Source organism: Dendropsophus ebraccatus, chromosome 6 (assembly GCF_027789765.1).
Source record: "Dendropsophus ebraccatus isolate aDenEbr1 chromosome 6, aDenEbr1.pat, whole genome shotgun sequence".
Classification (NCBI taxonomy): domain Eukaryota; kingdom Metazoa; phylum Chordata; class Amphibia; order Anura; family Hylidae; genus Dendropsophus; species Dendropsophus ebraccatus.
In genome coordinates this window covers 49,793,849-49,816,382 of record NC_091459.1, presented here as the reverse complement: position 1 = coordinate 49,816,382, position 22,534 = coordinate 49,793,849, and the positions used below count along the sequence as shown (strand labels likewise).

Below are 22,534 nucleotides of genomic sequence, written 5' to 3'. Positions count from 1 at the left end.
CAGTGACTGGCAACAAAGGCTTTAGGTTCCTGTTTTAGTGTAAGGTATGAAACTGACAATGACAATACAGCTATAAAGTTACTCATCAATGACTTGTGTATTTCCTAGAAACTTTTGCAATCTGAATACAGTACTTGTGTAATTTAAAGGGGTATTCCCATCACCTACTTTTTTTTTTACGTGATTGGAAATACAAAAGAAAGCAATTTTGCAAATGCATTAGCAAATGTTAATGTTGATAGTAGTGTTGAGCAACTTAAAAAAAAAGTGCCTGGGCACAACCATGTGGCCAACCTTGAATTTCTGGGGTCTGAAGAAATTAAATGCTGCCCCAGGGCCGCCAGGAAAACTTGGAAACAGTCTATGGTGAGTAGTATGATTTGAAATGGCCATTGTTCATTCAATGTTGTGAAATGCACGTTCATGCCCAGTTTTTTTTGCCTGAAGAAAGCAATGATAAAGAAGCTGGTGAGTGCCACCACTGTGTTTACTGTGGAATTGGATTTGCAAGTATTTTGATCAGTAGAGCACCCCTGGTCCAGCGCTTGTATTCCAGCCGAGGTTATTTGTGAGGTGCAACGTGAGAGTGAGTTTACTGGCATATGGTGTTTTCCAGGACTTCCTGAAACAGCATTCTATTTCTCCAGACGCTGAGAGTTGAATGCCAAATGTTCAGGTTTGGCCCCATGGCCGAACCCAGAAACTTTTCTGAAGTTCAATCATCACTAGTTAACAACGATTGCCTAGGATGCCAACCACCGTGGCCAGGCAATCATGGGATTAGTGTTCGGGAGTATATTTTCACTTATCTTATGTCTCCCTCTAACAACCAACATGTCACCAGGGCTTGGATTGTCCCTGAAGACATGTGTAAAACCAGAGGGAGACACAGCAGAGCCGAACACATTCAGTTTGGCACCTCTACATCACCCCGCACCAAATCAGCAAGTGAGAGTGTGAAGCGGTGGGGTCGAGCTAAAAATGGGAAGATGGGACGACCCCTTCAATTTTTTTCCTTGAAATGCAATACCCTTTATTTAAAATATGACATCAGCTAAATGTAAAGGAAACCACATTCTACAAGGCATGTACTCTAATACAGTGTATTTATTATGTTGTGAGCCATTGGTTTATGTTAGTGTAGTTTATTGGATATATTTTGGCTAACCAGATTTATGCTCTTTACGGTTTTGACAAATTTCATAATTATAAAATGACATGAACTGGAAAAGCTGATTTCCTTTCAGTATTATTCAGTGAGCATTTTATTTTCCCGTGACAGAGAGCTTTTGATTCCCATTGCTTGATTTTGTTCCATGTATAATTATTTGGAACTAGAATTGTTGAAAAACAAAATCCAGATCAAACAGAGGTAGGCTTTATTCATAATAATCAGTAATAGGATACTGTAAAAAAAAGTCTGGTTTAAAAATGATAGTCTATTATACAGGCATCAGAGAATTACATAGAAGAATATGGGGTAGCTAACACTGGAGACTAGAGAAGAGCCCAAGTCGAATCTGATTGTTCGACATTTGCACACCAGTGGCTAAAGAAACTGGATGCAGTCCTAGGGAGTCCTGGAATAAATGGATACAGCTATAAGCCATAGAGTGTATCCATGTTTTCTAGGGCTGCATCCAACTTCTTTAGCCACCAATAATCAAATGCCGAATGATCAGACTCGAACATGCCTATTCTAAATCTGTGATTGCTTGTTTTTTTTACAGAAATTTTTATGGGAATTTCAGACAATAATAATAAAAATATAAAACCCTTTAAAACCCTTTAAAACAAATATTCACCTACTTTGGCCCTGGGGGCATCCAGTCCCCTGAAGCTCTGTCTACTTTTGCAGCGACAGCCCTCTCAGACAATCAATACTTGACAGCAGCACCAGCTTTGATGCCAGTCATTAACCATGGCTGTCTGCTGCAGATAGAAGCCCCATATGAAGTGGGCTCAGATCCTTAGCCTGGTCCTTACTTTCTTAAAGTACTTCCATCATAGTTGTATGGTACACAGCGTTAATAGTTAAAGGGAACTTGTCACCCCCCGTGCCGGGGTGACAGGCTCCCAACCCCCCGTTAGAGCCCCCTATACTTACCTAATCCCGCCGGGTCCCACTTCTGGAGGTGGTCAGGTGATGAAGATCTCAGCCGCTGCAGCCCGGCGCGCGTGCTGAGAGATGAGTGTAACGCTCATAGAGAATGACGGAGCGCTGGACTCTCCTGTCATTCTCTATGGGTGTTGGACTCATCTCTCAGCGCGCGCGCCGGGCTGCAGCGGCTGAGATCTTCATCACCCGACCACCTCCAGAAGTGGGACCCGGCGGGATTAGGTAAGTATAGGGGGCTCTAACGGGGGGTCGGGAGCCTGTCACCCTGGCACGGGGGGTGACAGGTTCCCTTTAATGCAAGTGTGTTATCTTAATTAGTGTTTAGCAAACTCGAGGATACTGTCTAGATTTGGAAACTTTTGCAAACCCAAATGCCCAGCATTTGATTACCCGTTGCCTTAAGAATGGATGCCAATATAATAACAGCAACAGACCGCACTCCCTTTGAATCGACATATTGGGTGCCAGTGCAGAAGGATTCCTCAATCCCGCAATATATATATAGACAGAAGCACTGCACTTCCAGAGATTTTTATGCTCGTGGGAGAATTTTTATTCACATGAAAATAAGGTGTCACAATCCAACCAGATCAAGATACAAAGAAATTATGTAAGAAGGCAATGCTATTAAGAATGGATGTTGTCCTAGAGCTGCTGAGAAAATATCAATTTGGCCATTGGCTGTATCCATGTTTTCCAGGACTCCCTAGGGCAGCATCCAACTTCTCCAGCCACCAGGAATCAAATGCTGGGCATTTGGGTTCAGAATAGTTGCCAAACCTGCATAGTTCTCTCAACACTAACCTTAATTGCTTTTGTTGATTAAGTTATTACTGTATTTGATAAGCCATAAAATAGATAAACTATATAAGATGTGATGCAGTGTGTAAATGTATAGGTGTGCAAACAGTAAAATGTTTTGCTATTCCTTTTGGTGTAATAAAGAGAGAGACAGGAAGCTACATTGCAAAATGAATACTAGTCATCCTTCTGCAAAATACAGTACCAAATGCCATGTCATGTACTGGACTTGTGCTGCTTGTTTCACCATAGCTCTGTGCAATAAATCCCCACAAGTAAACAGTTTTTGTATTTGTGCTGATTTTAGAGGTTATATTGACCGAGTGTTACAACAGGCACATAGAAGATATTTATGAACTTGACAAAGACTCGATGGCAGTATACTGTAGCTCTATCTAAAAAGAAATTGTAAAATTGTCTTAAGTTTATAGGTTATAGGTTAATGTCTACTTTCAATCTTACCAATAAAAAATGGGTCCAAGGGGTACTAATTCTCCTTAAAGGGGTAGTCCACCCAAAAAAATTTTCTTTCAAATCAACTGCTGCCATGAAGTGACAGAGATTTGTAATTTACTTCTATTAAAAAATCTCAAGCCTTCCAGTACTTATCAGCTGCTGTATGCCCAACAGGAAGTTGTATTATTTCCAGTCTGGAGAGCAGGAGGGGTTTTCTATGGGGATTTGCTCCTGCTTTGGACAGTTCCTGACATGGACAGAGGAGGCAACAGAGAGCACTGGGTCAGACAGGAAAGAAAACACCACTTCCTGCTGGACATACAGCAGCTAATAAGTACTGGAAGACTTAAGATTTTTTAATAGAAGTGAATTACAAATCTCTGGCACTTTATGGCACCAGTTGATTTGAAAGAAATTTTTTTTGGGTGGACTACCCCTTTAAGGAGATAAATCTCCACAGTCATAAAGACCTGTGGAGACTTACAGGCCGTTGCTGCTTCACTGGGAAATCTGGTAAGAATGGATATGCAAAATAACTCTTACACTTCTCAGGTAAAGTGATGTCCCTTCAAGCCAAATCTCACTCTATCTAGGAGTCTTAGAACATTGACTGTGGGATGTTATGCCAACTCTTGACCAGCACTGTTAGCAACCTAAGATGTTCTGTTGAACAATGCAAACATGATCGCAAAGTGTGTCAAATAGGCAACTAAAGGCATCTTTTCTTACTAATATGTCAGCCTTGAGACATCTAAAAAAAGCGCATGACATTTACATTGCCTCATCCTCTAGTATAGTGTCTGAACTTGTGACACTACAGCTGTTGCTGAGCTACAACTCCCATCATACCCTGAGACAATAAGATCTGGTAGTAAACTCCCATCATACCCTGACACAATAAGATCTGGTAGTAAAATACTTTGGCCACTTCTTAGTTATACCATCCCTTAAAGGGGTTTTCTAACCTGCCCTGATTTAGCTCAGCATCACTGCCTCCCGCTCTTCCTTCTTGGTTTGGCAGCTGAAGTGAGGATGGAACACAGCGAGGCTGAGCTGAACCAGCTCTGAATCTCTTTGTCGCCCAATGAGATCATAGATGCCTCCAGGGACAATCCACAAGCCCTGGGGATGTCTGTGATCTGAAAGGGAGGCAAATAAACTGTAGAAGCACACTCAATGGCTCCCAAGGATTCCGACCACTGAGGACGTCAGCAATGCAGCCACCGCAGAGCAGTGGTCAGTAACCAAGGCAACAAGCAGCCAACTATAGGGTAAGAGGATTTCTTATACAAGTAATCGTCACACTCATATTGTTTACAGAAATGCTCTTTATTTAACATATGGGGAAAACCATTGGTTCATGAATTTCATTGAAAATATAAGATATGGCACCTTTTAAAGTTCAAATAACACACATTATAACAAGGAACTGTTGTAGTTATTGTTCTCCGGACAGAACTGGGATCATGGGCATGATAATGGCTGCACTCCTTTTATTTCCAGCGACTTGCTAAAGTTGATCTCTTGCGGTCTGGCGGTGCCTTTGGCGAGTTTCAGGTCTCTAATGCACCCTTTAAAGCTTACTTGGGTGGTCAGGCCAAACTGCTTCACATCTTCTGCAGATAGAAGAGACATAGAGCTGATTAACAAAACCTTATTCCTTTACTGTTAATTCTTTTTATGTTACAAGAATAAAAGTCCAATGAACACGTTCTACTTTATGTGGCTTTAACATTTAAAAAATATAGCAGTTATCAGGTGTACATGAAAAAGATCTAAAAATTCATAAGCCCTGTCTGATAGCAATGGATCAAATTTATGTAAACCACTAAAACATATTAATACTTTATACCCAATCACATGCTTATCCATTATATTTTACACCTTTATTAAACATGTGCCAACCGTAGATGTAAGGCTGTTAAATGCACAATCATACTACAATGTAAAGTCCACAGCTCATGCCTTTGGCTCCCTAGCTCTCCATCTTTATTTTTGCTGTTTTGTGTTGCCTATAAATCCAGGAAAACACAAGATATTAGTATAAAACAAAGCTTACTCAACTGGTGTCAGAAAGTTATACAGGTTTGTAAATTACTTCTGTTTAAAACACTCAAAGTTTTCCAGTACGTATCAGATGCTCTGTAGCAAGTATTATATATTTTTTCCATTTAACACAGTGCTCTCTGCTGCCACCTATGTCTATGTAAAGAACTGTCCAAAGCAGGAGGGGTTTTCCACTGGGATTTGCTACAGAGAGCACTGTGTGACACTGGAAAAGATATACCTCTGCATTCAGGGCATGCAGCAGCTCAAAAGTAAATGGAAGCAATTTACACCTTTAGGCCATGTTCACAATTTGTAAGACAGATGCCGTTCTGTGACACGGCAGCTTGGTGGGTACCTTCAGAATGAAATTGGATTGTGGGCACATTCGGGTGTGTCCACCTTCAATTAGCCATAGCAGACAATGTAAAGTGCAGCTGGAGTCATACTTCACATTGTCTGCACAGTCTGTTTCCTGTGGCTGCTATTCAATGAATAGCGGCCGTACAAAATTGACATGGCAGTTTTTTTTGTGCGGCCGCATGGTATACCAGCCAGAGTTTATAGACTCTGGCAGGAATTCCATAGTAATTAAAGTGATCAATCGCTGTAATTAAATAATGGCCGCTGTTGCAAACTTGCAACAGTGGCCGTTTTTTAATAAAAATATACGTTGAGTGAAAGTGGCCTTAATCTTCTGAAGCTATTTAGCCATGAAAGTGAACATGTGTTTATTTATATTACCATAAGTTCTCATTTACATAACCATTTATAGATCCCTACAAGCTCTGAGTTTTAAGGAGCCACAATATGACACCTATAGACGTCTAGGGAGCCCTACTGTACCTCTATAAGCCTGTTTCTATAAGAAGCTTCTATATGAGGTTCTATATGAGTCTCATAAGGTATCACAGAGAACCTTAAGAGAACAGCATTTCCTTTACAGAGGTTTATCATAAACATTATGGCTCCAAAAATATTATAAATCGAGAAACCCATTTGAACAGACCATTAAAGGCGTTGTCCAGTAATAGAAAACATTATATATATTATTATTTTTTAATTATATTTTATACTTTTATTTTTATATTATATTTTATACTTTAACTTGTTATTTTTAGATTTTTTTCTTTTTAAAGGTAAAATGTGTGTGTGTGTGTGTGTGGGGGGGAGACTGGCTTAAAAAACAAACAAAACAAAAAAAGGATACTTCTCTGGTTAGAGGTGAGTTACATTTTTTCTAGCTCTGGAAACCTTATTAATTTTAACTAAAGATAAGAATTTACATTTTTTCCTAAATTCCCATGATTGTACTTCCCTTGTACACTGCTGACCTTACTGTGCTTTACTTACAAAATTAAGTTATAAATTCAATTACTCCTTCATGCCAATTTCCTTGTAGAAGCTTTCTGCTATCAGACTTCCCTTCCCTTTCATAATAATATAAAGGTTAACATGAGTTACTTTTCTGTTCAACAATGTAGGTTTTGTAAATTTGAAGTCTTCAATAAAATATAACTCTCAAATGCATGCTTAGGTTACAGCACTTTATTCAATTTATCCTTTCCAACTTTTGAGCCCAGAGAGAAAAAAAATAAAGAAAGGAAATGAACAAAACATAGTTTTTTTTTTTTTTTTTTTCTGTATACAGAAAGTTACAATAACACAGAGTTCAATGTCAATGTGTAGAGAAAGACCTTGGTGTAGTAGATCGGCACACAATGTCAGTCAGCAGCTTCTAAGGCCAGCAGGATATTATCATGTAATAAAACAGGCATGGACTCTAGGGACAGGGATATACAGTAATATTACTGCTTTATAAAGCTTTGGTGCAGCAGCATCTGGGGTATGCTGCTCAGTTTTGGGCACCAAATCATAGAAAGGACGTCCTAGAGCTGGAAAAGGCAGAATCAGGCAGATATCGCCCTGTGTAGTACAAACAATGACCAGCCAAGGAGCAGATCATTGACTGTTCGCTCTTTTTCAGCGAGTTTATAAATCATCAGCTGATGATGGAGTATAGAAAATAAGAGTTATTACTTACCTCTCCAGGCTCCCTGTTGTCCTCCTGCCTATGCCTCGCTACCAATGACACTTCCTAACTCATCTGTGCAGTGACAGGCTGCACACGACAGTGACTGCCCATCTCGGCCAGTAATTAGCTGAGCGACCTGTCAGGACAGAGACAGCTCCGGTGGGTAAATAACAGGCAGGAGGACACCAGGGAACGTGAAGAGGTAAGTAATAACTTGCTCTTGCTGCACAATCATTGAGCCATGTGATAGTCTTGGAAAGTCAGTACTGATCTAGCAGATTGGTAGCAGAAATACTGTATGTGATGCCATCACCAACATAAGTTTATGGCCAGTTCACAAAGGGCACCAATGGGTAGGCACCTAACATTGCTCCTATACAAACGCATGGAAAATGTACAAAATGTCAAAAAGGTCAAATCAAGGACAGGAAGATTTCTGCAATTATGGAGGGTATGCGTACAATTCTTAAAGATTGTAAAGAAGCCAAAAGTCACAAATTCTTGGAAATACCAAATGGACTATTTCATCATACTTGACCACAGAGAACTGAGAGATTAGAATCAAGATGAACATAGATACAAGATAAAGACGCAGAGAAGAGAGCACAGAAAGCAGAAAGAAATCATTTGTTCATTCTTGGTGCTGCAATTAGTGAATTGTCCGATGGTCACAATCAAAACGACCAAGGTTCTAATTAAGCCAGGCTCTGGCTTAAGATGGCTCTGTGTTAATAGATCACCCAAACTTTTCCCCTTATTATTAGTAAACTGGGGGTAGTCATTCAGGACATCCTCCAAGTCCTTATCCATTCTGAGGGTGTTCCAATGTTTCTGTTAAATATTTGTCCAGAGCAGTAGAGGTTTTCTATGGGGATAAGCTACTGCTCTGGACAGTTCTTGACGTGGACAGAGGTGGCAGCAGAGAGCACTGTGTCCGACCGAAAAGAATACACCACTTCCTGAAGGACATACAGCAACTGATAAGTACTGGAAGACTTGAGATTTTTAAAGAGAAGTAAATTACAAAATATTACTTTCTGACACCAGTTGCTTTGATTTCTGCGGGAGTTCCCCTTTAAGTAATATTATCTTATTGGCTGATGCTCTTGGACAGATCTTACATTCTTTGCGTATTTTGCAGAATTGCACAGTATTCTATGTTCAGTGATACATAATTGTACGCATTTCCTCCATAAACATCTCTCTATAAGTCTATATCCTTCAGGGAATTATAGGAGATATAGGGGCGGGTTATGTATCAGTCCCACCTTTATAAGGGCTATAAAACCATTAGCCAAGAAGGGCAATACAGGGCACTAATAGGGGAGAGCTAAGATAACCATTACCCTTTCTCCCTCTTCCGAAGTTTTAATGGTCACTTCGGTTGAATATTAGTTATTATTTGACCTGGTGACATACCGTAGTCTACTGAAGTGTAATGGTACAAGTATCATTACTGTACTGGACTTGTTTATTAGAAAATATTAACAAGAAGAATTGTTTAAAAGGGGATATGCTCAACTTATTAATGTATTTATAAAATACGGGGAAAATTTTGGAGGCGCTTTCTCGCAAAAAAAAAAGTTTGTGACCCTCATCCCCTCTATACAGATTGACTTCCTTAACACACACAGATCATCTAACAGATATCTGGCAGAATTTTGCAGCCAAAACCAGGAATAGATTTAAAAAGAAGAGAAATCTCAGTCTTTTCTTTATGACCTGTTCTCTGTTTCGGCTTTGGCTGCAAAAGCTCTGTCAGATAATCTCTGTGCGTAAAAGGATCCTAAGTATAAAACTGATATGTTTTATACTTAGGGCCATATTTACCAAGTGCAGTTTTGTTGTGTTATGCCCAAGATTCCAAAGATCCTAAGACTGCTGCAAAAAAACAGGGATAGTTTACAGCGAGTCCACAAACTTGAACTTACTGTAAGTTCCCTCATCTCAAAATCTGTATTTTTTTTTTTTACAAAACAGTTATAAATAACCTTTCAACATATATGCTAATAACAACCAGCAGCCAAAATGTCCGTACCAGGATATCCTCCTACGAAGACTGGATCGTTAGTGTCCGCAGAGGTGGATGCAGCATTTGCACTTGAAGCTTCTACTTTGTTTTCATCAACAATCATCTCTAAGCGATGCTTTATTTTATTTGCCATCACTTTGTGCCACCGCCCATCACACAAGCTACCAGCCACCTCAGGTTCATAAACTGCTGTGAAACGGCCAGCTCCATTATCTGCATGGAAAAGAAGCTAAGGGAAAAGTAAAATAATTGAGAAAATGGCATAGTGTTTGCACCCAAATATATACTGTGACAAAATAGGCAACATTTTTCTTAAAGGGAATGTACCATAATGTGTGGCATAGTAATAGAACAATGCCGGTGCAGGGAAGCCGGCGCCATGGTCCTTTTTTTGAAATGCGGCCTATAAATGCGGTCTATAATCGAGCACCGGCCCGGGCTGAAGCACTGGAGTCGAGCCGGCCTGCCCCCCGTGGGAAGAAACCCCGTCACAGAGGTGTACACAGAGAGTACATTTGCTTTAAATCATGACATATACTATTTATCCTATTTGTGTTGTGAATGAAAAGAAGATCTATTGCATTAAATGGGTAGTTCACAAAAAAAATTTCAAATCAACTGGTGCCAGAAATTGGCAGAGAGTTGTAATTTACTTCAATTAAAAAAATCTCAAGTCTTCCAGTACTTATCAGCTGCTGTATATTCTGCAGGAAGTGGTATTCTTTCCAGTCTGGAGAGCAGGAGAGGATTTCTATGGGGATTTGCTACTGCCCTGGATAGTTCCTGACATGGGCAGAGGTTGCAGCGGAGAGCACTATGTCACAAAGAAGAGAATACACCACCTTCTGCATGGAGTACTGGAAGACTGGAAGACTTGAGATTTTTTAAATAGAAGTAAATTACAAATCTTTCTGGCACCAGTTGATTTAATTTTTGTTTTTGTGAACTACCCCTTTAAATGAAGACTGGTTTAAATAAAAAAAAAATATATATATATATACATATATATATATATATATATATATATATATATATATATATATTTTTTTTTTTTTTTTTTTTTTCACTGTGATCATTGAAATCAACCAATAAGTAGTGTATGGACAGACAGACCATCAGGGTGAAAGGTATGTGCAATGAAGCCCCTTCTATGATGTCTGCATTTCCTAATGACTTCCACAGATGGGTGGTGGCAGAAACATAAAAGATGTTGTAAGAAAAAGACCACTTGGTCCCACCTCTCTCTTGTCTGCGGCAATTATCAGCAGTCAGTAAGAGGGAGAAATTGGAGTGCTGGAGAGCAGAAGAGGTAGGACCTTTTCTACTCTCGGAATTACCTCTTTAATATTTATCTTTTTTATTTGGGGCATTTTACTTTTGTTTTACAGTTTTTGTTTTTTTTTATAGATTCTGTTAATGCCAGATTATATAGAATGTAGAATCACCACAGCACTCAGTCCATAATCAAAGCAAAACTGTGTTCATTTGAAAAACAACAATAACAACAGCAAAAAAACACAAAGTTTCAAACCCTCCTTGGAAACTTTTTGTACTGACTAAGATTAGGTTCAGGCTTTTTTTTTTTTTTTATTCTAACATATATAAAAAAAAATGGTCAACAACATTTTTATTTACATAAAAGAAACTGGTGAGTTTGAGTCCTTAAAAAAAAAAACCATATATATATAATGCAAGTCAATGGAAAACAGATTCTGAAATATAGCAAACAGCGGCATTTGCTTTAACATCCGTCATTGTATCCATTTTTTCCTTTCTAATTTACAGTAGTCCCCGACATAAGATGGCCCCAATATATGATGGATTCAACTAACAATGGCTTCTCAGAAGCCATTGTTAAATACAGTATCAACCTACGATGCTACTCACATCAGTATGCCAGGGCATCACTGGTTCCTGCCTGTGCCTGACATTGGCACACAGCAGGGACTCCAGGCAGAGAGTACATTTATAATAGCAGCTGTGCAGTATCAGCATAGGTTCCATACTTCCTGGAGTTTAAGGACCTTTGAAGATATAAGGACTTTAAAGGGAATCTGTAAGCACTTTTTCTGCTTGTGAGGTGCTGACACTGTGAGGAAGGTGTGTGTGTGTTAATGTGTGTGGTACCTTTATTTTTCTTGTAGCTTCTGTACTTGGGCCACAATCTGTTCCGTAACTTGCGGCACAAGTGCCAAAGAGGAGTGCTGGTGCCGCACTTTGTTCCGCCTTACGACGACTTCCTCCTCCCAGATTCTGTGAATATTCATTGCCGGCTGCCTCCCGCCTTCCTGCCGACGCCATCTGTACCTGCACATGCGCCGTTGACGGCAAAGGCCGCGCGGGGCCATCTCACTTCGCGCATGCGCCCTTGCATATTACGACAAATTGGCGAATAGGCCGGAACCTATGCCCTTAGTTGACGCACTACGGCACATGCGGCAAATCGTCGTCAGGAGCGTGCGCGCCACCAAGAGCAAGGGCGAATGCGCGAAGTGAGAAAGCCGCGCGTGGCCTTTGCCATTAACCCCGCATGCGCATGTACAGATGACGTCGGCAGGAAGGCCGGAGGCAGCCGGCAATGAATATTCACGTGAATCTGGGAGGAGGAAGTCGTCTTAAGGCGGAACAAAGTGCAGCACGAACGCGGCACCAGCACTCCTCTTTGGCATTTGTGCCGCAAGTTGCGGAACAGATTGTGGCCCAAGTACAGAAGCTACAAGAAAAAGAAAGGTAATACACACACTAACACACACACACACCTTCCTCACACTGTCAGCACCTCACAAGCAGAAAAAGTGCTGACAGATCCCCTTTAAGGTCCTTGAACTCCAAGAAGTATGGACCTTAAGCTAGGGGGGCAGAGTAAAAGAATAATGGGTGCAAGGGATCTTCTGATGAAGGAAGAGACTCCCTCCTTTGTGGTAATGTATGACTAGGGAGTGTCTGTATCTGTGTGTGACTTTTGGAGACTATTGAGCCAATTACAAGTTTTCCATCCAGTTTGTTTTGGACGCAACTTATAATAGTCTTCCCAGAACCAATTAATAACTTATGTTAAGGAACCACTGTATATGCTAAATGGACAGCATAAACGCAGTGTGTGAACCTAGTCAAATCAACAATTACTGGAAATATTTAGCAGTTATTGTATTGCAAGGGAGTCCTACCCAGTACTGAAAGCAAAGGTTCATTTTTTGCCAGTCAGATGTGATAAGTTACTTAAATAAATGTTGAAGTCCAATATTTTTGACTTAAGAACTTGTGGGAAAATCTCATGTGGTTTTAGGTCAAATGTACGCAAAAATGTAGAAAATTCGAAAGGGTTCACAGTCTATCAGGCACCTCTGTATATTTCATTTCAGTATTTGAGACATGACTTCCTTTATTGAATTATATTTATAACCTTGGAAGGAAATATTTCTCTGCTGTTCGAAAACTGGATTTAATAATGCAGAAGTTATATCTAATTTCAAGTCCAGGATGATATATTGTAGCTACAGATATTTGTAAGTACAGATACAAGTCACTTACTTTACCATCCACCAGTTCAATTCCCAGTCCATCCATCTTTTTGCCACTGATTCCAATAAGTACACCATTAGTCCTTGTTGTACGAAATTCTAATTCTATAAACAGATCTGTACCTACTTTAAAAGCTCCCACTGAAATACACATATGCAAAAAAAATAAAATGGTGGTCAGTAGATACGGTGCTAAAAAGTAACCCTAAACAGGAAAAATAAGTCATTCTTAAAAAGTGTTATGAATAAAATATCCAGTAAAACAAAAGGATCACATAGGCACATGTTCACACTACATTTAATAAACAGAAGAGGCGGACGCATTTTCTATTTCAAAAAAGATGTCCATTTTTGTCACCATTTAATTGATTTCAATGCAATACATTGAAGTCAATGTAATGACGGACGTCCAATGCACAAAGTTTATTATAATAGACATTGTCAAAAAGTTGATCATGACAATTATTTTCGGACATCTTTTGCAAAGACTGGACGTTATTTTTTGGTTGTTAACACAGTTTTTCCTTTTTTCACTGTCCTTTCACCATTTTTACTATTAAATTCAATGGACTTTTCAATTAAAGACACATACAACAACAGTTGTAATTGCAAAAAGTAGTTTGGACATATTGAGATCTGAACACTGATCAATCTCTCAAATTGTTTCAGCAAATAATTTGGGCCTAGTTGGGGTGAAGCAGCATATGACTTTGGAGGCTACAAACTACTACAACTTTGCTACACTAATAGTAGGCGGGTTACATCTTGTATTATGAATGTGACTGCACTTTCAAACATGCCAAAGAAGCTAGTGGTTCTCTACTCATACAGCTAAAAAGCTAAGTAGTAGGGATGAGCAAGCACTAAAATACTCAAGTACTCGACCAGGTACCCCCCCCCCCCAAACACACATACCCACACACACCCTCGGTAGAGTGAAGGGTGACTGGTTAATCTCAAAGTGAAAGTCTGGCCACAAGTGAGGTAAGGTATCTCCCTGGGAGCCAGACCGTTCTCTGCTGTGGGGAGGGGAACTGGGAAAGTATACTTATTGCCCTGTTCTTCTTCCTGTCTTCACTATCGCCGCTCAGCCAATCAGTGGCTAAGGAGGGCAACACTGCAGCCGCTGATTGTCTGAGCAGCAATAGTGAAGAAAGAGCGGTAAGTATACTTTCACCCCTCCCCAACCCCCATATGGTTTAAAGTGTACCTGTCACTATCGTCCCTTCCAGATCAGCAGTGAGATGGAGTCTCCATGGATACAGAGATTCAGTCAGAGGATAATGCATTTTCGTCTGATTGCATCTTTATATCCATGGAGACCCAACCTCTGGTGGAAGAAGTGGAGGCTCTGCAGTCAGTGGGAGACACCGGTGACACCCCAGGTGGACACTGAGGGAGTGCAGAGAGGTACAGACAACATGTTTATTGATTTATATTGACAGGCAAGGAGTATATTAAAAAAGGCCCACAGACAGACAACCCCTTTAAGGCTATGGAAATGCTCAGCAGCCTTTTAATAAGCTTTTTGTTAACAAGCACTCGAGCAGCATGCAGTACATTCGAGAAGCCCAATACTTGAGCGAATACTATACTTGATAAAGCGTGCTCGCTCATCTCTAATATTTAGAGCTTTATATCCTGACTGCATCCATCTTTACCCACCATAACATATTGTATCATAGTTCTATATATTATCAGCAATGTTTTTCTAAACATACAGACATTTTCTTTTCCTAACCTGAGTGTTTTAAAATGAAGCTTAATAAACAATTACCTGTCTTAGCAAACCCTGATCCATCAAAATATGTTCCTTTCTGTGGATTAGCAAAACATGAACCAACATTAAAGGTAGAGGTGGGGCTATTAAAGTCCGTGTTTCCTTCCACCATTCTAAAATTTCGAATGCATCCATCAATACTGTGGAGAACCTGTAGTAAGGCAAATAAAAAATGCAATGGTCATGTTAATGCTATATTATTTTTACTATTTTTCAAGGTATAGCTATGGTAAGCTATGTTCCTGTTCCAAATTGCAGGATTTTTGGAGATTAATAAAAAATCATATAGAAGGTGTCAGCCCAGTGGTTGGCATCGAAGCCCCTAGATTACTTTTAGAAGAATACAATAATGATGGGTTGATGGGATCCCTATTGAATAAATTAAGTGCATTAAGCGGTAACATTGTTATATCTAGAAGTTGGCATGGAGATGAGGCTCCCTCGCTTGAGGAATGGAAAAACCTGGTAATTAAGGTATACCAATATGAGAAATATTGGGCAAGGCAGAGCTCCAGGAAGGCCGTACAAAGATGTATCAAGTTATGGGCCCCATGGATAGATGGTGGTGCTATTTAGCTCCCCCCCTTTCTTTTCTAACTCTTTCTCTCCTTCCCTCTCTCTCTTGGGTGGGGTGGGTGGGTGTGGGATAAAATATAATGTAATATTTGTATGGATATAGATAGGACAAGTCTAATGTGTTCGCCTTTCCTATGAATGTAATTTTATTATTGAGGAAAATAAAATATTATTAAAAAAAAGAAGCTATTTTCCTAATTTAATTTTGTTTCAATAGTTTTTCTTAAATTTTCATCATATTAAACAGTTTAATAAATAGGTATGTTTATAAGCACATCAACATAGAGAGAATCCTAATTGACATACAGTTACAATAAATACATGGGGGGACATTTATCAAGCAAAAAAGGTGTATTTTTTTTTGCGGAAAATGGCCAGATGTGAATAAATTTATTCGCAAATGGCCGTTTTACGAATAAATATTCGCATCTGGCCATTTTCCACCCGATGCGCCAGGGGGGTGGGGAGGGGGTGTGAAGGGGGTGGAACGGAGGGGCCCAGACTCTGGCTCCTCTTAATTTATCAATTTTCTCGCTGAAAAATTATCAGGAAACCTACATCAGCTCTGAGCTGGCGTAGGTTTCTTCGGCGCACACACTGGTGCACACGGGATTTATGTAGAGGCAGTGCGCCTCTACATAAATCTGTGTACTGTTGGAGCTGCGGGGACGTTTATAAGCTTGGCTCATCATCCGATGAAAAAAAACATACTCCCAAAATATGTTATCTATTAGACTTCATAGTCTGTACCTAATACAGAACCTATGTTCCATCACTAAATAGAATTGGTGAATGCGGCTTTCATATTTTCATTCGATTTATTGATGACCCGTTTGGAAGTCTGTATAAAGCAAGCACCACCAGCAGCTGTCCACTAAAAGGACAATTGTTGCCCTCTCATAGACTATAGTGCCGATCATCTGTTATATACTACATAACCCTATGTTTCACTTTGCTCATTTGTTCTACTTCTACTAATTTTCACACTATTGAGACATGGAAGAGCAGAGTAGATCATACATATCTCAAGATGTAAAGGGGCTGACACTGAGTCTGTGTTTAACAACATTATTTTAATGTTAATGATCAATGAATTACAGCTTGTCACATTCTGACACAGATGATGCATTGTTGTGTAGCTTTGAGTATAACATACTCATACTCCTGAATAGCCATCTAATACTGAAGGAATATGACATGGTAAAAACTAGTCCACTAAGCCATCATATCTGTATTCCCCGGGAAGTCTCTGTAAACATTGATTTATGTGTACCACTCCCTGTCATGGGAGGCGTATCTATTGTCATAATAAATGACTGTCCACCAAATACATCTGACGACAGCCAAGAAAATCCAACATGATTAATCAAATTTTCCACTGGTACCTTACTCTGCTTAAAAACTTTACACTTTTTATTTTTTTAAAGGGTCGCACAATAATCTGAAAATGATCTACAACGAAAATATTTGGGCCATACAGAATCTGAAGTGCAAAGCCAGCTTAACTGTGCACTGCACAATAGAAAAATAAGATCACATTGTATCTAGTTTATAGTATTGGAAACTATTATCCAGACACAATTGTAAAACCTACTGTAAGTAATAAGGTAAAAAGTAGTGTTGAGTGAGCACTAAAATGCTTGAGTGTGCATTACTGGAGTTGAGCATTTTTCAATGCTCGAGTGCTCAGCTTGAGTAACAAACCCCATTGAAATTAATAGGAGCATTTACCCATGTGCCCCCTGCTCGGTAGTGCAAAGGGTGTCTAATTCACCTTCAAGGGATGTGTAAACCAAATATATAAAAATTTGAATGAAAACATGCCATAGGTTACTGTAAGACACATTAGAACCCTGGCGGGTAACATCATTCTTGCAGTAACCCGAGCACCACTAGGTGCCCGGTCAAGCATAGTGCTTGATGAAGCATGCTCACTCAACACTAGTAAAATAGTAAATCAATAAATAACAAAATTAAATAAAAATGATACTGCTGCAATTATTATTTTCTGAAGCAAATGTTACAGCAGTGGGGTGGCATAAAATGTGTCTCGTCTGGGAGTTGTGCCTAATGCTTTTTATGTAATGTGCATCATTTTAAAGGGATGCATCTAACCTGCTGATATGTTCCTATAGTGCACAAAGCACTGAGGATGAAGGTAAGTCTCTCACTTTCATCCTCTCCGATGTTTCTGCATAGTTTGTATTTTAATCCATATGCTAATTAGGTGGTTTAGTGCACTGGGGGTGGGACTACCTAGTGCACTGATCTGCCCCAGCCAGCCTGCCCGCCCCTATCAAGGGATGTGCACTATAGGGACATATCAGCAGGTTAGATGCTTCTTTCCCTTTATTAAGATTAGTGCTAGTTACACCAAATGAAATTATTCTTTTTATGTAAAGTGTTATTTTTTTAGGAAATTATCCATAAACACCCCCAGTGTATGCAGATGACAGACATAAAATGTTTTTTCTATAAATCTAAACTATATGTAAAAAGTTAAAAAATAAAATCAGATACAGTAAACTATGTGAATTATGAACTGAATAACAACAACAACCTATAAAAAAATAAGTTCTAGCCCGCTTAGTGGTTATCATTGCAAACTTCTAAAAAAAAATTCTTAGTTTGAAACATACTGTTCAAAATAACAAGAAACAAATGTTCTTTCTCACAGTCACAGCTTAAAAGGTAATAAAAATACTCTGACCTACAGCATGCACAATAAAACACAGAGGAAATATAAAATCAGAGTGTGGTCTTACCGGGCCAATCCTCTTGGTAGTATAATTAATAGGCAGTCCGCCAACGTACAGCATGCCCACCACATCCAGTATGTCTGCTTTCTTTGGACTGTTTGTACTGTTTGCAATTCCATCGACAAATAGATATCCTGTTTGCTTTGTTCGGAATATGTTTATCTTGGAGGAAAACGAATATGATAACAGTTAGAAGGCTTTCTGCACAGACTGGTAAGTAAGTTAAAATAATTCCCTTTAACTCAGAAGTTTCAGTGTTTTTAGCATATGTTTCATTATAGTATGTTAAACTGATTAACAAATTTAGTAAGCACTAGGCTGAGGTCACATTAACCTTATTTTATCAGGATAACAAGCACATAAACACAGTCAATAGAGTCATTTACACCATTTCTGTTCTTGTTTTTCCTTTACACGGACCAGCAGGAGACACAGCTTAATGAAATGCTATTTCTTTTATTTTAAAATATAGAAAATCAATAAAAATGCTCGATTCCAATTCACAGAGAAAGGCATTAAACAAAATACTATAGAAAGCGAAATGTTAGAACCATTATGAAATCGCCTGATTTACACAATGGGAATGGTACACTCTGTTACATATCGCCTTTTGCAACCTTCAAATTCTGATTTTATGTAATGCAAAGGGGTAAGACAACTACGAGACCACAGTGTATGGATCAGATTGGCTAATTTGACAAAGCAATTTAGACTCCTTATGATCCCTTTCCAGGATGTTCTTGATTTCCCTTTGTAAGTGGTGATGTAATGGTGTTGACAGTCACAAAACCCTTGCAACATTTGCTTAACCCCTTAGTAACTAACTTTTTTAGGCCCTAATAACAAAAAAAAATCTTACATTGTTGAATCAAAGAGCCATAACTTTTTCTTTATTCCATAAAGTCTCATAATTTGCAATATCTTTTGTGGTTTAAAAGTTATCAACACAAATACTTTCAACAACAATCAGGGATATGACGACGTTTCCTTTAGAAAAACTTGCCCTTGATCCAATAAGGCAGTTTTCACTTTTGTTTCTGAAAAAAGGGTGTTCTAAGCAGTGTTCTTTTCAAGCCCTGCTCACTGGGAAGGGGATTACCTACTACATTAGGGGATACTCCATACTTGGGGGGGGGGGGCTATCTGCCAGGGGGATTCCTACTGGGCAGGGCGTTGCTAAGTACCAGGGGGTTTACCTATATGAGGATTAGAAAAACAAACATAAGAAACCTGTATTACCTCTGGTGCCATATGTAAATCCTGGAGTCCTATCGTTCGGCAACGGTGACTAAAGAAATTGAATGCAGCCCTTGGGAGTCCAAGAAAACATGAATATAGCCTATGGCCTACAGATGTATTCATGTTTTCCAGGACTCCCTAGGGCTGCATCCAACTTTTCCACCACCAGTATTTAATTGCCGAACAACTGGACTTGAGCATGTTGGGGTTGCATTCATCTCTTGCAAATTCTTTAGATCAAGCTATTGAGGAGGAGAATTCGAGTCACATGAGCAGTACACTCTATCCCAGACAGGCTTGATATTGTTAAAATATCAACTTTTTTCCAATGTCTTTATAGCTTTCCTGGCCCTTTTGTAATATTTTGGTTAGAAATAGTTAAGTCAACATGTATATAATAGTACAGTTGGATAATACTTAGTAAAGTCAACATGTATATAATAGTACAGTTGGATAATAATTATCTACCTTATGCCATTCTCCATCATTCACTCTTTGGGGAACCATTGTGGTAGTGTCTCCACTTCCAAGATCATATCTAAAGTGGGCCATTCCATCTTTTATCTGAATTGTAGCAAAATCCGCATGGTTGATCCGGGCCATGTAGAAGATCAAGCCTGACTCTGCCTTTGTGCGAAGCTCAAGTTCTATAGATAGGCTGAAAATATATAATGTTATGATGAACCCACAATAAGTACACAAAAAATAGCGCACTAGTGTCAGGTTTGGTCAGTGTTATTGTTAAGTGGGCATTTAAAGGACAGCTCCCGCGGGACCCCCCAAAAAGAAACAAACACAGACACACACAGACACCATACTCACCATACTCGATTCACCCGCCGCCCGCCTCTCCGTCACCTCCCTCCGCCGTCCAGCGATGTCTCTGACTTCCGGGTCCAGGGGAAGGAAAAGACTGCCAGTGCGCTTGCGCACCGACAGCCTTTTCATTGGCTGGAGCGCATCACATGGCTTCCAGCAAGCTCAGCCAATCAGGGCTGAGCAAGCTGAAAGCCATGTGATGCGCTCCAGCCAATGAAAAGGCTGCTGGTGCGCATGTGCACCAGCAGCCTTTTCCATCCCATTGACTTTCTATGAAGACGCCGAGGAGGAAGAAGACCCGGAACGCCCCCCAACTCTGACGTCGTCGTCACCAGATGCCGCCCGGGAGAAGAGGACCGTGACGACCGTAATAGGTAATGTATACATTCTCTAACTTCCGGGGGTGTCGGGGTCCGAAAGTGGGGGAAGGGGGCCAGACCGGGTATTTAACCACATTACAAAGTTATATAACTTTGTAATGTGTGTTAAATAAGCTAAAAAAATTTTTTGTGGGAGTTGTCCTTTAAATGCTCGAGTAACAAACCCCATTGAAATCAATGGGGGACTTGAGCATTTAACCAGATAGAGCGGAGGGTTCCTGGTTCACCTTCTTGTAACCTATTTAATTTTTTTGCTCTAATTTTTGTATATGTTGTCCCTTGAAGGGCTGTTTAATTGAAATATACATATACAAAATTTTGAACTAAATAATGTAAGAGGTTTCTACAAGACACATTAGAACTCTTGTGGTATGATCGTTTGGCCATAAGTTGCTATGATTAAACGAGTATTCTTGCTCAACACTATCAGGTTTTTTTTTTATATACATATTTTACTTTATTTCTGTAACCTTATCCAAAAATACATCTTACATATAAAATATTGAACCCCACCCCTCCTGTAAAATAGAACTTTACCAGACTGAGGTCTCTATGAATGTGTTCTCCTCTGTCTCTAGGCCATCTACCTCTATCTACAGTACCTCTACTTCAATTCCCACTCCTAATAATTTGTGTCAGGGTTGTGATACCATGCTTCTCCCTCCCTTATTACACCTTCATGATTTACTGTATAGTCATGATCTTGATCAAGTGTTTGAATGTTTCCAAGGGCATTGGGCTAAAACTGTTATTTACACATTTTTTTAAAAGAACTAATGGCAGCATATTGTGCCACCATAAGCCAGGATTTACAAAGGTAAAAGGAGGAAGATCTGTGCTATGGGAAAAGAAGTCAGCTGACTGCTCGTCAACTGGTTATCATTGTCTGTGTCTTCTGAAGAGTTCCACATGCTCAATAGAAACATAGAGACATGTCTAAATAGGGTTAAGCTCTTGTTGTAGAAGATAGATACAGTACCGTAAAGTCTAGGGTTAAAAGGGTATTCTCAATTAATAAACTTTATTATTTATCAGATAATGAAAATCATTTGCAAAATTGCTTACTGTCCTCAGCAGCCGGGATTCTCAGGAGCTGGTAAGTATACTTTTACCCCTTCTATGTTTACCTCTCAGATCTAGCGTTTGTGAACTGTCCCTGGGGCCATCTGTGATCTTAGTAGGAGATACAGAGATGCAGAGCTGTGTCCGTCCTCACTCTCCTCGCCTTCTTCCCCCTTCCTGGCCAAACCAGAAGCAGGGTGCAGTGGTGCTTACTTGAATTATGTCAGGCGAGGAAACCCCTTTGTTACCCCCCTCCCCAAGCAGTACCACTCTTGCTCTTGTCTATAGGTTGTATTGCCTTTTGCAACAGCCAGAGCGGCACAGTTTCTGGAGATAAATAGCGGACTATTTTTACCATAACCTTGACCACTCATTAAATCAAGTCAACAGAGAGTACTGCTTACCTGTTTTTCACTTTGGTATCGTCAAATGCAAATGCCATGTGGCTGTTTCTGGAGAGCCCAAACTGCTTTCCTCCTTGTAAAATTTCTGGTCTTATGTCGGCCGTACAACCCTTAAAGGAACAAATAAGATCTACATAGAACATACATATATGTGCATTTTTTGCTCTAACTGTAGAATTATAGATATTTACTGCATACCTGTATATTTCTGTTATGTTCACCATATTGCTATGCCTAATATGAAAACTGTACAAAGGGTGTTCAGAAAATAACCTTTACCTGACAATAAGCATAACTGAGACTGTCTACATATATATTTACATTCAAATTAAAGGGGTTGTCATATGATTAAATGCAATTGCAATTTTCTTTAACCACTGTTTCAAATTAGATAAGCCCCAAAAGCAATAGAGGAGCCAAAACACAAAAATAGTGCAATTGTTACCACTATAGCTTTTCACTCTGTCAGTTCCACTTCTGGTACTGACCAACACGAGGATCAAAA

At 39.5% G+C, this 22,534-nt stretch overlaps 1 protein-coding gene across 5 annotated transcripts in view; it reads right to left on the bottom strand.

The window, feature by feature from the left end:
• Positions 1-4,705: 4,705 nt before the first annotated feature.
• The window catches only part of LAMA2 (laminin subunit alpha 2), a 524,271-nt gene continuing 506,442 nt past the window's right edge, over positions 4,706-22,534 (bottom strand). For all 5 annotated transcript variants that reach the window (XM_069974947.1, XM_069974948.1, XM_069974950.1 and 2 more), the window contains 7 exons: positions 22,030-22,139; positions 19,833-20,022; positions 18,132-18,287; positions 14,788-14,941; positions 13,021-13,151; positions 9,496-9,718; positions 4,706-4,992 (listed from right to left, as the gene is read on the bottom strand). In XM_069974947.1, the coding sequence (XP_069831048.1) occupies positions 4,841-4,992; positions 9,496-9,718; positions 13,021-13,151; positions 14,788-14,941; positions 18,132-18,287; positions 19,833-20,022; positions 22,030-22,139 (1,116 nt within the window). In that variant the 3' untranslated portion in view covers positions 4,706-4,840. The remainder of the gene's footprint in view (positions 4,993-9,495; positions 9,719-13,020; positions 13,152-14,787; positions 14,942-18,131; positions 18,288-19,832; positions 20,023-22,029; positions 22,140-22,534) is intronic.